Below are 12,848 nucleotides of genomic sequence, written 5' to 3'. Positions count from 1 at the left end.
AAAATTGTGATTATAATTAATAAATAAATCATTTGTTTCCTCTACAAATGTTAACACATTGGCTAATAAAAATTGCAATTTCCTACATTAACACGTATAAAAATAATTAAAGAGAGAGATCAATTGCTTTTAATATCGCATCAGATTTGCTGATAATTTGCTGAGGAGATCATCATATTCCTCCAAAAAGTATTGATCCGATGTACGTGGAAGTTTGTTTACAGAAAATGGCGAACGTTCAAGCAAAACTCTGCGATACACCGAGTACGTGTACCGAGTACGTCTTACGGTGCTAGCGGGTGGTCCTCATTATGTCGGGTTCCCCACTGCTTACCCGTCCTATCTATTTAACGTATCGTTTGCCTTGGTAACCATCCAAATTAGCTCATCCTTCTCTATCCCGCGGCAACAGTATATCTTTTTCCCGACCTCGCTCTTGTCGTCTTTAATTATTGGAAAGACGATGTTTAATAACGACGATCCGAAAGTCACGGTGTGCTCTAATCTAAAACACTCGTTTCCTGTGAAAGATTATATCGTAATGGCGAACCGTACGGCAGCTGATTTATTTATGAGAATATTATTTATGAGAAAGTCGTGCACATTTCTTTAATACTGTGCGTTTGTTGAGCGAATTATTTCAAAGAAGTTTGACAAAATCGATATCGTAATTTATATAAATTTGATTCGAAAATTCTCTGGAACGATAGACACAGATTCTGAAAATTTGAATATCTTAAGAGTACTTTAAAAAGAAAGAAAGTCAGTCTAGAAGGACGTAGTTACGACCTCCTGAACAAACGGAATGGATATGCTCGTAAACCGAATTTAAAAATCAATGGCCTGCGAACATTCATGCCTCGAATAACGAAAGATAGCGAAATGCTTTGTTACGGGAGTTTATGAACCTCTTTATTGCCATCGTGATTTCTTCTCGATTGCCGAGTCTGCAGTTAGCATAATATCGCGCTGTTAAGAGTCTGACGATTTAGTTACGGAGAAAATTAATCGCGATGGCGAATTATCTTCCGACTATCTATACTTTGTTATGTATAAGACAAGTCTGTGATGATATCGACCAAATTACATTTTTTAGAAAGGCAGTTGGCGTAAAGACCAATTCAATAATACGTATCTTCTTTGATTTTATTCGGCTTCATTAGACGTCTTATATGTATATTAATTGATCCGCGAGAGACACGTATATGCTTTATACTCATGTCTCTTAGATTTTTTTATTCGTTATTAATAAACTTCGTCTACGTTCGGAGTCCTCATCAAATGGACAAACAAACAGACTTATCAAACAGGGAGTTACTCGGATAATGTAACGATATGAACGTATCTCGCACTGGTAAGCGATATGTTTTTGAGGTTTGACATCGATTCTCTCTGATAAAACGGTGAAAATAGACATCGTGCGGATTTCCGCACGATGAAATTTACGACTCCAACCAATTCCGCGAGAATGGAAGAACGTCCGCGAGGTTTTATTCGGCGGTGCAGTGTTATATCTGCACCCCTATCGGGACTCATTTGTTTTTGCTTATCGCGAAGTTACGTGACGGAGTCACCGTAAATATGACGGACGGGTATGCGACGATGGAATCTCTGTCAGAACAAACGAGCACCCGAAAATCTCCCGACACGCCGCGACGCGACGGCTCGATTTAGGGGCTGAACGTCGAGAGGGAAGTCTCGAGGAGACTGGTTAGAGGGGTTGATGTTCGACTGCGAATCGATATACCTACCTGTCTACCTGCATGCGCGAACAAACCGTATCTCCCGAAATGAACCGGGAAGAGATAGCCGAAATTTCAGAATTCTCATATTTTTGTGTCTCGTATATGCGTTGCGATCATGATTTAATACTTTCAATCGTTATGTAGTACGTTGTGTGTTTTTCTCAGTCAAACGTGATTAATAATTATATATAATAATTATAGATTGAAATATTGTAATTGTTACATTAATATTATTTGGTTTATTGACGTGATGCATAATGAATTGCTTATTAAATTAAGAAGCAATATATGACAGCTTTAATCTTTAATAAATTATTGTCGAATTTACTACTCACGAATTCAATTTTGATTAAAATTAAAATTTATATAAATAAAATGAAATTGTATAAACAAGGGAAAAAGTGTTGTGTCTCTTTTTATAATCATAGATTCCACAAAATTTTTTTGTTACTAATATTATCTTGCCAGTAGTATCTTCATAATTCAATTTCTCATCACAAAATTTTACGAAGAAAGGAAACAATTTGTCAAAATATTTCTCATTAAAAGAACAATGCGATAAACATATGGAAATATTTTTAAATGTTTCCGAATGCTTGCGCATCGACGTTCCTCGTTGACTAATCCAAACGTTATCTCTTCGCTTTATCATTTAATACGCGCAACGACGATTGAAAACTATCTCATCCGCACTCTTAATTTTTTTTTTTTCTTTTCAATCTTAATCACCCCGCCTAATTGTTCAATTGCACTCATTACCGTCTCCGACGTAGTAAAGCAAGTGGCGATTAAATCTCTCGTTCCTCGTCGAGCTCCCCTCATCACCCCTCTTTCCGCATCACCCCGCTCCGTGACGGCGCGTCGCATTTGCACGAAAGAAACTTATCCCTCTCGGCACAAAAATCACTGTATAGATAATTCTGCCTGTTCCTGGGTCCCCAGCTACGGGGCGGAGCATCGCGAGGAATGCCCCTGTTGCTAGTTTCCAGCCCCGTTGGTAGTTGCCAGCCCCGTTTTGATCCTCTCCTTCTCGTTCTATCATTTGGATTTCCCACTCTGGTGAGAGATCTCTCTTGTTCCGACGTGCGTTCAGCCCCACCACGAACACCCGACCGGAGGCAAAAGGAAAAATCAGGGCGGTGCTGGCAGAGCGGTCAGACTCAGTCCACACGGAGAGCTCGGCTTGGCTAGAGGCTACCGGAGCTGACAGTCAACGATCGATTGATCCATAAGAACTGTCAAACGTTGAACGATGTGTCTCGCGCGCGTCGTCTTTCGGAGCTGACCCATTGGCCAACATCGACTTCAAGCAATTTGCGAGTTCGTGAAAGATTATGCGCGAATCAGTGAAGAGTGTTTTGAAAAGCAGCGAAGCGCGTCGAGTTTTTTAATCTGCCGTGGAATGAGCGGATAAATTCTCGTTTAGACTCGAAATATCGGGACATTGTGTTGTTGCGAATCCGAGCAGTGCTAATCGGCACAGAACGTGCCCGATCGACGTTCGAGAATGACAGTAATAAGGATGACCTCGCCGGTGACGCCTGGATCGACTAGTCCGGATTCGTCAAACGAGGCTCAAGCGCTGCAAGCAACCTCGAAACCGACTCATCGATTGAGTTTCTCCGTCGCGGCCCTGCTGGCGGAGGATACCAGGAAGACGGAGTCTCCGGCAAAGCAGGATCCTCTCCTAATGTCATCCAGATCATCACCGATCGCCTCGTATTTGCCGATTCGACAGGAACCTCGTATCAACACTACGGTGCCGAAGCATCTTTGCGATTTGAAAATATCAAGATATACTTCATCGTCGTTGCCCAATCGAGAAACTAGATTGAGCCATTGCGTCTCTCCTCACAATGCTTCAGATTCGGGGACACCACCGAGATACCCCGAAGTAATCGATTTCGCTTGTAGTATCGAATCACCTAGCAGACGATCAACCTCTGGTAGCGTAGATTATCGAATACATCCGTCTACCGACATCAGAACTACCCCGGAACCCATGGTAGGCTGTTCCTCGTCTCCGAAAATCATCGGCAATCATGCTGGCTCGCAATCGCCTACGAACAGTTCTCACGGTGAAATTCACTCGAGGTGTTCAGAGACGGACGACGTCGAAGAGGACGATGAGAGCAGATTAGTGGACGTCGAAGATCTTCAGCATCATCCGTCCAGTCCAACTCCCGTTAGACCAACTCCAGCTTATCTTGGTGGTTTTTCCACTCTCGGTGGTATATCCGGGATTCCGCCTAATTTTCACTCCGCAATTTGGGGCGGCGGGCATCAGAATGCAGCCGCAGCCGCTGCGGCCGCCGCAGCGGCCAACGCCTTCTTCCCTGCTCACTTTTCTCATCATGCTCCTTTAAACGGTGAGTGACACACATACGCATAATCTTTATTTTAATATATTTTTCACACATTATTCTCGTTTTAAATATTTACCAAACTAATCGGTTTTATTTCGATATCTCAATTTATGTTTTAATTTATGTTAATAAGGTGAGAGGATGACATTTAAAAGAGAGAATTCTCATTTTGTTTTATATTTTTACAATTAATAATTCCTCCAAGTAGCGTCATTAATTCTCGATCGTTCTAGTATTAATTTTGCAAGGTGCGACGACAACTGTATTTGGGATAGTCTTTAATCTTTGGCGGAGTGCCAATCTCCCTTGTATTTCTCCGCAGATTCTTTTTATGGTTCATTGCGGCTAAAGCGATTACGTGGTTACAGGCGCGGTTTACGGACGACGATTTCTCGCTGCTATATAAAATCCAGACAACTTTACTCCTTATCGATACGTAATATGAAACGTGATGATATTCTGAAAACATAAACTTATAACAAAAGAATATCCCGCGATAATAATCATATAAATGTACTTTTTGTTTACTATTTTACAATTCGATAATTTAATAACTTTTAACGACTTAATAATTATCAGTTTTTAAATTATAAAGTCTCTAATTGTAAGGTAAATAATTAACGCCAATCGGTACATACATATTTTTTATTTACTATTCTAAGTAAATGATATTATCTCCAGTGTTAATTAGTTAAGCAATTTACGAATTACGAAAGACGATCGTTGAAGAAGCAATTTGCATCATTATTTAATTTCGTCAGTAAATCCACTAGAGACGCAGGAGTGAATTTACTTTTTGCTCGTGGATTCTCCAACGAAACAATAGGTGATTATCGGAGAAAAATCTCCCGAAACAAATCGAGTAATCGACGAACGAAAATTGATTCTCCGATGACCGCTTCGGCCTTTATTAAACGATAGCCTACCGTCGCTCCACCGAAGCGAACGATTCTCGTGTATCCTCGCTCGATTGGTGATTGTTGCGAAAAAGATTGTAATTTATGAGTAAAATATTATTTACCTAATATTGTTACATAATAAAACTTGCTTGATCGTCTTTAATTATTTAATCATTTATATTGCTGAATTTAATTAATTACTTCGTATTCATGTTAAATGTTTTATAATATTCTTTTAAATGTGTTCTCTTAATGTAAAACTTTTTAAATTTATAAATAATTTTTGATATAACAATCGTGTGTCAATTCTTTTTGATAAAAATTTTTATAAAAACTTGTAATTATACAGCGTACTCTGTATCATTAATTTGTGCATTGTTACCGCATCTAAAAAATTGAAAAGAATTAAAAAAATAAAATATACAATTATAAAATAATAATTTTATAGCAGGAAATAACAATGGCTTTACTTGTGTTTTCTATCGTCGACGTGAAAAATTCTAGAATAAATCCCGTAGAATATATGCGCCATACGGGCGAAATATACCATAATTCTGAAATATGAACTCTCGTAGAGAGTACTTTCACAGATCGGCGCACCCCTTCAAAGTTTTATGCCACCGCTTCTTCTACCGTGATTATCCTAAATAAGTGATTTTGCCGTAAGAGAATTTACTGGTACAAGCAAAGTACAGGCAGCTTTATATCTTTAAATAATTCAAATGTTGTTGAGAAAGAAAAAAAAATATATATATATATCTGCTAATATATATGTATGTATACATATGTGTATATTGCATTGAAAATTATATTAATATTATAAAATAGTGATAGTGAACTAATGATTTTCGTTGATTTCTTTTTCGCTTCATTTTTTAAAATATCTAAAATTAAAATCTCTTTTCTCGAGAGAAACGCGATGCCACCGATATCCAAACGCAGTAGAGAGATCAGATACGATTTTATCGAGAATGTTTGTCCTTTCGATCGTTATGCAACGCAACAAAAAGCACCCAACCATTTGATCCGTCCTTTCCAGTTTGCACTCTATCCGATGATCGTTGCATTCGCGGAACACGATATCTCGGCGGAATCAGCTAATTATTTCGAATGCACATTCCCGATCGGTAGTCCCGGATTGAAATCAGGCCCCGCGTTTTTGGTGGCCCCTGCGACGCGGAGAGATCACCGGATGCCGAGACTAATTGGAACCCTTAGCGAGCGGACAAAGAACAATTCCCGAAGTAGAATCGAGCATAGCGCATACTACCGTGTTGTAAATCCGAGTTGATGCGTAGAGAATCATGGAACAGTGAAAGGGAGGAACGAGAAGAACAGAACGAGGAGAGATGAGCGAAGAGCGGTTCCGACGACGAATTTGAAATTCAGAAACGGCAACTGCCAAGAAGACGACGACGACGACGACGTAGCCTTTTGTCTCGTCGGAATCTTGACTCGATGTTTGTTTGGTACAGAAGCTGCTGTTCACCTCCGCTCTACAAATCTGTCAATTGTCTCGAGACAAATCTCGAGAAATATAACCGATATATTCCGATATCGGACCTCTCTCTGTATTCCTTCCTGCCTTACGGTGGCTCGACACGATCCTCGATTATCCAAACGAATGTAGCGCAGAGACAAGCGCTTAAAGATATTCTTTACGAATGTGTGTTTAAAACTTTCTAGACTAGATATTTAAATATATACAGAATGTATTTGAATGAGATATTTCCTTGTGTCAACTATATCTTATAAAATATAAATTAATGATTGTTTCGCATTTCGCTGGAAAGCAATTAAGCAGTGTTATAAATTATTATGGAGAAACGCAATATATTATTATAATATTATTTGCATTTTTTACATTTACTTCTTCACGTATGCTACGTAAAATTAAAATGAGAATTTTTTTATCCGCATCATGCAGAAACGACGTTTCTGAATTTTTACGAATTAATGGAACTTGAGAATCTCACGTGGTTTCTTCTCACCTGGCTCACAATGTTAATGTCTCAAATTTGACAGATTAATGCTAATAAAATTCAAATCTGTCTAAAGGGATTAGTACGCTTATGTTGAGCACGAGATCGTGCGATAACCACGGCTAACAAAATAACGCTACGCGATGCTGCGGCGCGTCTTTTTCTAAACGAGCAAGCGAAGAATACCAAGAGCGCACCAACGACGCCTTCCCTCGCGCGAAGCGAAGCAGGCGCGTTACGATCGGCGCTTTTATGCGAGCGCGGTAGCCGGGCTGTGTAGTAGAAACAATTCGCGGCCGGAATTTTGCGGTCAGCCGGCAAAAAAGTAATGAGACCAGTTTGCGGCGCCGTTCCGACGGAAAAATTATGAATTGCACCCTAAAAAGATGCGTTTGCCCTCGCCGGGTTATTCGAGTCCGTTCGAGGCCGACAAAAACGGGACATTGCGGTCTCCCGGCCCTTTCCTCCGTTGGCCTACCTATCCAACGCGAAACACCTTCTCGCGGGAGGACTATCCCGGTGTCCGTCAGTTTGTTCGTACGAGCATAATGCTCGTCGCTGTTCCCGTGTGCACGACATGCACTTGGACTGAAAGCGTGTTTCTTTTTTTCCGCTTCCAGAGAACGGCGAGCCGGCTAAGATTAAGTGCAACCTGAGGAAGCACAAGCCTAACCGAAAGCCCAGAACGCCCTTCACGACACAGCAGTTATTGGCCCTCGAGAAGAAGTTCAGGGAGAGGCAATACTTGAGTGTCGCTGAGAGGGCAGAGTTTTCGTCGTCGTTGCACCTCACGGAGACACAGGTAAGAATCAATTTCGTATTCAAGAATGTATTATTCAAAACGTGTGTACGTTGTGTAACGAAATTTAAATTTGCCGCGCATCATATTATCCTTAATTAACAATGATATTTGCCGCGCTATAACTTTTAAGTCTGCGTATAAATATTCGCTAATAAAATACAAGGGGGAAACAAAGATGGTTTGTTCATCGCGCCAAGTGATGATACTTGTCAAGTGATTTTTCTAATCATTCGTGCGAGGTGTACGATTACACAACTTTACACAGATGTCTCTTAGCGCTATAATTAGCGAGTAGGCTATTAACTCGTTCAACTTGTCGGTGTTTATTCTATAACCGTCTTAAATGTAAAGATGGTTTATCGAACCGTAGCCGAGGAAATATTTAATCGAGGATTGTAAATACCTCACTTGTTACGCAACATCAAATTAACACATTCGGTATCCGATCCGCGCCGCGGGGATCATAATTTCTTCGAAGCAGCGCAGCGGCCGATCTCGCGAGACATCCGTTCAGACTAAAACTTCCACTCTCCGTATCTTTCGTCACTTTTATTTCCTCGGAACCGGGTGCCATTCACGAGTCAAAACAATTCCCGCGTGTCTTTCGAGGCTTAGTTATGGCTGCGCGGTGCGGCGGCTTTCTGCCAGATGCGCGGTAATTAGCGCACGTAAATGCGCGCTATCCGAGCTGTCTCGGTACAGGGGCGCAAAGAGAGGATGGTAATTTTATTAATAGACTACAAATTGCCTGAAACACGCGCGTTCCGCGATAGCACGCCATGACCGATCAATTATCTCCGGCTGAGATCCCGATTCTCTGGCTGCGATTTCCGAAACGCATTTCGCGCGCCTTAGCGCGTGCGTACGAACGGCAAACGGAGAATCAGCCCCGCTTCGTAACGATCCGACAACAACGGCATCGATTATTCGATTGAGATAGACGGCGATGGGTAACGGTTTGTTTATAGTCGCAAATGTACACGTCTCGCCACGATATTATCGCGGATTATTTTCGTCGGTTCTTCTTTTCGATTTTTATCGCGACGTCATCGAGATGGTATTTGCCAAAATTATGTCCCGAAATTAACGTTTAAATGAAATTTAATGTCTCCTCTTCCAATTTATTTTAAAGACTTCGGTGCCGCGAAGCGGTACGAGCCACGGATTCCAACGGAATAAACAAAGTTATGCGAAATTATATGATGCCATAAAACTGACACAATTTATTTTCATTACAAATTAATGGAAATCTTGTGTCAATATATTTAATCGATATTAACATGCAATTAGTAAAGACCGTGGATAGTCTGCGATAAACGTTGTAGGCTCCAACTAATTTTAGCTTACAAATTTAATTGCTTGGAAGCCGCGATTCGATGTAAATCATTACATCCCCAACGATTACCAAATCTTGTCACAAGATTCGCGAACACGAATAACCATATCTCGCATTAGTAATCGTGTCGAAACTCATCGTCCCAAATATGCCGCTATAAATTTGAATCGATTTATTGTTGCAGGTGAAGATCTGGTTTCAGAACCGACGTGCCAAAGCGAAACGTTTGCAGGAAGCGGAAATCGAGAAATTAAGGATGTCGGCCGTGAGGCAGCACCATACGGCCCTCTACGGTTCACATCCGGGACTCTTAACTTCCGCGGGACTTTACCCCGTAGGAATGCTGTCTCATCCCGGCTTAACACCTCATCACGCCGTCACCCAGCATCCCGCAAGGGAATGAGAGTTGGAAGTTTGAACGATACCAGGCAGAGAAACAGATGGATTAACTTGTCGTCGCATTATGGAATGATTTCGGATTATGCGAAAAAAAAAGCAGATTTAAAAATCACGCGATTGTAAAACGTTGCAGCATTACGATAGAAAACAGTTTTTTTTTTTTTATAATAATAATCGTCTCGGAACGATTTCGGAGAAAAAAAAAATCTTGTATAATCGGCTTCACGTTTTCCAGTATTAGTTTAAAGAAGAAAATGAAACGTCTATTGAAAAATTTGTGTTTAAGCTCTGTGCCAATATCGATTGCAACTGTCTTGAAAAGAAACTATTGTAAATAGAATTGTAAATATTACTTATAGCGTTAATCGCTTTGTATATGAACATCCAGTGGACTATTTGAGAAATGGAGTTACGTTTACATCGTACAGTATGCAGATATTGAAATGAATGAATTTCGGTACTTCGAAAGAAGATTCTTTTTCCAATTTTGTATAAATGTAAAACAAACATACGATGAATAGAAGAATTTATTTAATAATAAATTGTATTATATATCATAACCAGCAGAGTTTATTCCCTCCCGTTACCTAAGATTCTTTGTGTGTGTTTCGCCTTGCTAAAGAAAGGCATAAAATCTGGATTAAAAATATAAATAAACTAAATTATAAATTGATATATTTTGTATATAATACTATACAATATATTATTTCTCGTGGAAATCGAATTAAATTTCTACACTTAATACTAGAATATTTTAATAACACATTCGTTTAATGATAATTTTTTAAATAATTTTCAAATATACATCTTGTAATAGTGACTAAATAGATATTTGTTGTGTACGTGTCTTTTTATATTCTTCGCAGAAAAACCGAAATTTTAAAATAAATATTCTATAAATTTCAATTTCCAACAATTTTAATTTTCGATATTAAATATATAATTCCATTAATATAATCTTTAATTAATAATTTCATAATTATCTTTTATTTTCATCAAATTTTTATCAAGGTATCAAGGGGAAAATTGATAGTGAAACATCGTGCGTATAATTGTGCGACGGAACCTATCTATCTCGCGTCCAGCTGTAGACAATAATTTACAATGGTACAATACTGAAACCAGCTGAGAGAGAGAGAGAGAGAGAGAAAGAGAGAGCGTCCATGCCTTCGTCTAAGTTTGATTTGAGCACCTACATGAGATCGTCCGCATAGATCCTCCCGACGTACGACGGCGATTACGCGAACGCGATTACGCAGTATCCAAGAATGGCGTCTCTGTGCGTATATGTCGTTGGGATAAATTAGCCGTGGCAATTAGTTTCGGAATCAACTTCGCCGGGTGGTTGGCGCCACCATCTTGATTGCGCTCGAGGAAGAACCTTTAAAGACAGTAGCCAGCACTGTTTGCCGAAAGGTCCGCGTCGTTCGCGCGGGCTAATTAGCGATGCCCACCGAGATATCGCCGACGTACGCTAATAATACCGAACATAAATATTCCGAATTTTTTCGTCTGGTGGCCCGTCTGCGCCATCTCCTCTCTTTCCCTTGTAACCGCTTTTCATTCGCCCGAACAGTCGTCCGCGATATATCATTTTTGCATTAATTAATTATACCTTTGTTCCCTGGGCTCGCAACTCTTGGAGTATTCGCGGATAAAAGGATTTGCAAGATCAGACATTTATAAGACTTGTATAAGATTAAATAAAAATCCTAAAAAATAAATTTATGACTCTATAAGAGAGTTGCGATACAGTACTGTGAATCGCAACGCGGGATCCAGCATAAATATGGACAAAGATGAAACTATAAAATAAAATATAATACTCAAATAAAATAAAGTATTATTGCTTTGAACAACAAACTATTATGGAAAATTTTAGCGAAAAAGTTTATGAAAAAATTCTAGAATATCTATATTATTATAATTACATGAAAGAAAATTGTAGATAATTGCTACATTATTTACAAAGATTGAAACTGCACTGCGACAGTCAACAACTCAATATTCAACATTTTGTCTTTCTTAAAATTTATAAATGTATTTGTATAAATATAGACTTATAAATTTATAATCAATTTTATCTTATCTTTCTCTGCGTTATGCAACGAAAATTAAGCATCCTTCTAAAAATCTTTCTAAAAGTAAAAATAAATTTTATTAGTGAAACTGCTTGTGTGAAAGATTTTCTCATAAAACTACGAGATAGACTTAATAGTCTTTTTAATTAAAGTTGCTCTATCTAACAAGTTGTCACACAAGTTACGACTGCTGAAATATTTTTCAAAAGTAGATGGTACGCGCCTGAATTTTAATCCCGTAATTAGTCGCCAATCATTTACTGCCCGTTTCGGCTACTACTTCGGAAAAGTTAAATAATATTAGACACAAGCTACCGTATTACTGGTTAAATATTATTACGAACTTCAGACACATCGTTTACATATTTGACTAATTCTATTTCTTGCGTCAGAAAAAAAAAACCCATAAAACTGATCTTATATTTAAAACTATGTCTTCTTATATGATAATATAATTATTGCATTTTAATTAAAAATTATATTTGGTATTTTATATATATAAGTGTATAGAATATTTTCTATATACAATACATTAATAATATATTAAGTGTATAAAATGAAGTGAAAACATTATGTATCGAAAATTCTTATCAGGCTCATTAAAATAGTAACTCTTACGACCTACGTTTTTTGTATCGACTTTTCATCTTTAAATTGCTATATTATGCTCAAAAAATATATCTCATGCATTAACTACATATTACATGACAAATTTCAAGTCAGTTTTCAAGTCAGTATTTTCCTGCAATAACTAGATAAAAGATTATCAGTTGTCACAATTTTGTTTAATAAGTTATATTATCGCAGATATCTCAGCAGTTCTTAGTTTTAAAAATTAAATCTCATTTATTGCATGAGATATTTGACGTATTTGGCATAAATGCAATCCTACATTTGCTATTATACAGTTGAAATTGTAATTAAAAATGCAGTTTGATTATATTTATAAAGAATTCACAAAGAGTATTAGAATGCGTTCTGATATTATGTTTCTTATGGAATCGATTAATATTACGAATATTCTGGAAATAACGATGGTTTCATGTTTTTCATGCACATCTCATTTCCATGACAACTATTTACGATTTCAATAGAGTCTAAGTTCAATCGAGTGTCGGGTCAAGATCTTTGCGTGATTGACTTTAAAATGGAGATTGACTCACACTTTCAATATCTTGCATGTGATTTGGATTTCATGAGTCGTTAGTTTCTATCATACATTTCCCGCGAGTCTTTGT

At 38.3% G+C, this 12,848-nt stretch overlaps 1 protein-coding gene across 1 annotated transcript; it reads left to right on the top strand.

Annotated features, from left to right (window-relative positions):
* Nucleotides 1-2,816: 2,816 nt before the first annotated feature.
* On the top strand, nt 2,817-10,039 carry LOC138939736 (muscle segmentation homeobox). Its single transcript, XM_070307836.1, has 3 exons — nt 2,817-4,114; nt 7,613-7,794; nt 9,315-10,039. Exons 1-3 carry the CDS (start codon nt 3,253-3,255, stop codon nt 9,531-9,533), a joined length of 1,263 nt encoding a protein of 420 aa, XP_070163937.1. The 5' UTR covers nt 2,817-3,252; the 3' UTR covers nt 9,534-10,039.
* Nucleotides 10,040-12,848: the final 2,809 nt, after the last annotated feature.

Source organism: Polyergus mexicanus, unplaced genomic scaffold (genome assembly GCF_030449975.1).
Source record: "Polyergus mexicanus isolate NDT 795.1 unplaced genomic scaffold, iyPolMexi1.0 SCAF_15, whole genome shotgun sequence".
Taxonomy (NCBI): Eukaryota; Metazoa; Arthropoda; class Insecta; order Hymenoptera; family Formicidae; genus Polyergus; species Polyergus mexicanus.
The sequence above is the reverse complement of the archived record's forward strand: the minus strand, read 5'-3'. Positions and strand labels throughout refer to the sequence as shown.

Excerpts from the sequence above, each read along its gene's own strand:
- LOC138939736 (XM_070307836.1), top strand. The coding sequence starts at position 3,253 with ATGACAGTAATAAGGATGACCTCGCCGGTGACGCCTGGATCGACTAGT. Across the intron at positions 4,115-7,612 it reads TCATCATGCTCCTTTAAACG|AGAACGGCGAGCCGGCTAAG; the intron begins GTGAGTGACACA and ends TTCCGCTTCCAG. Across the intron at positions 7,795-9,314 it reads TGCACCTCACGGAGACACAG|GTGAAGATCTGGTTTCAGAA; the intron begins GTAAGAATCAAT and ends TTATTGTTGCAG.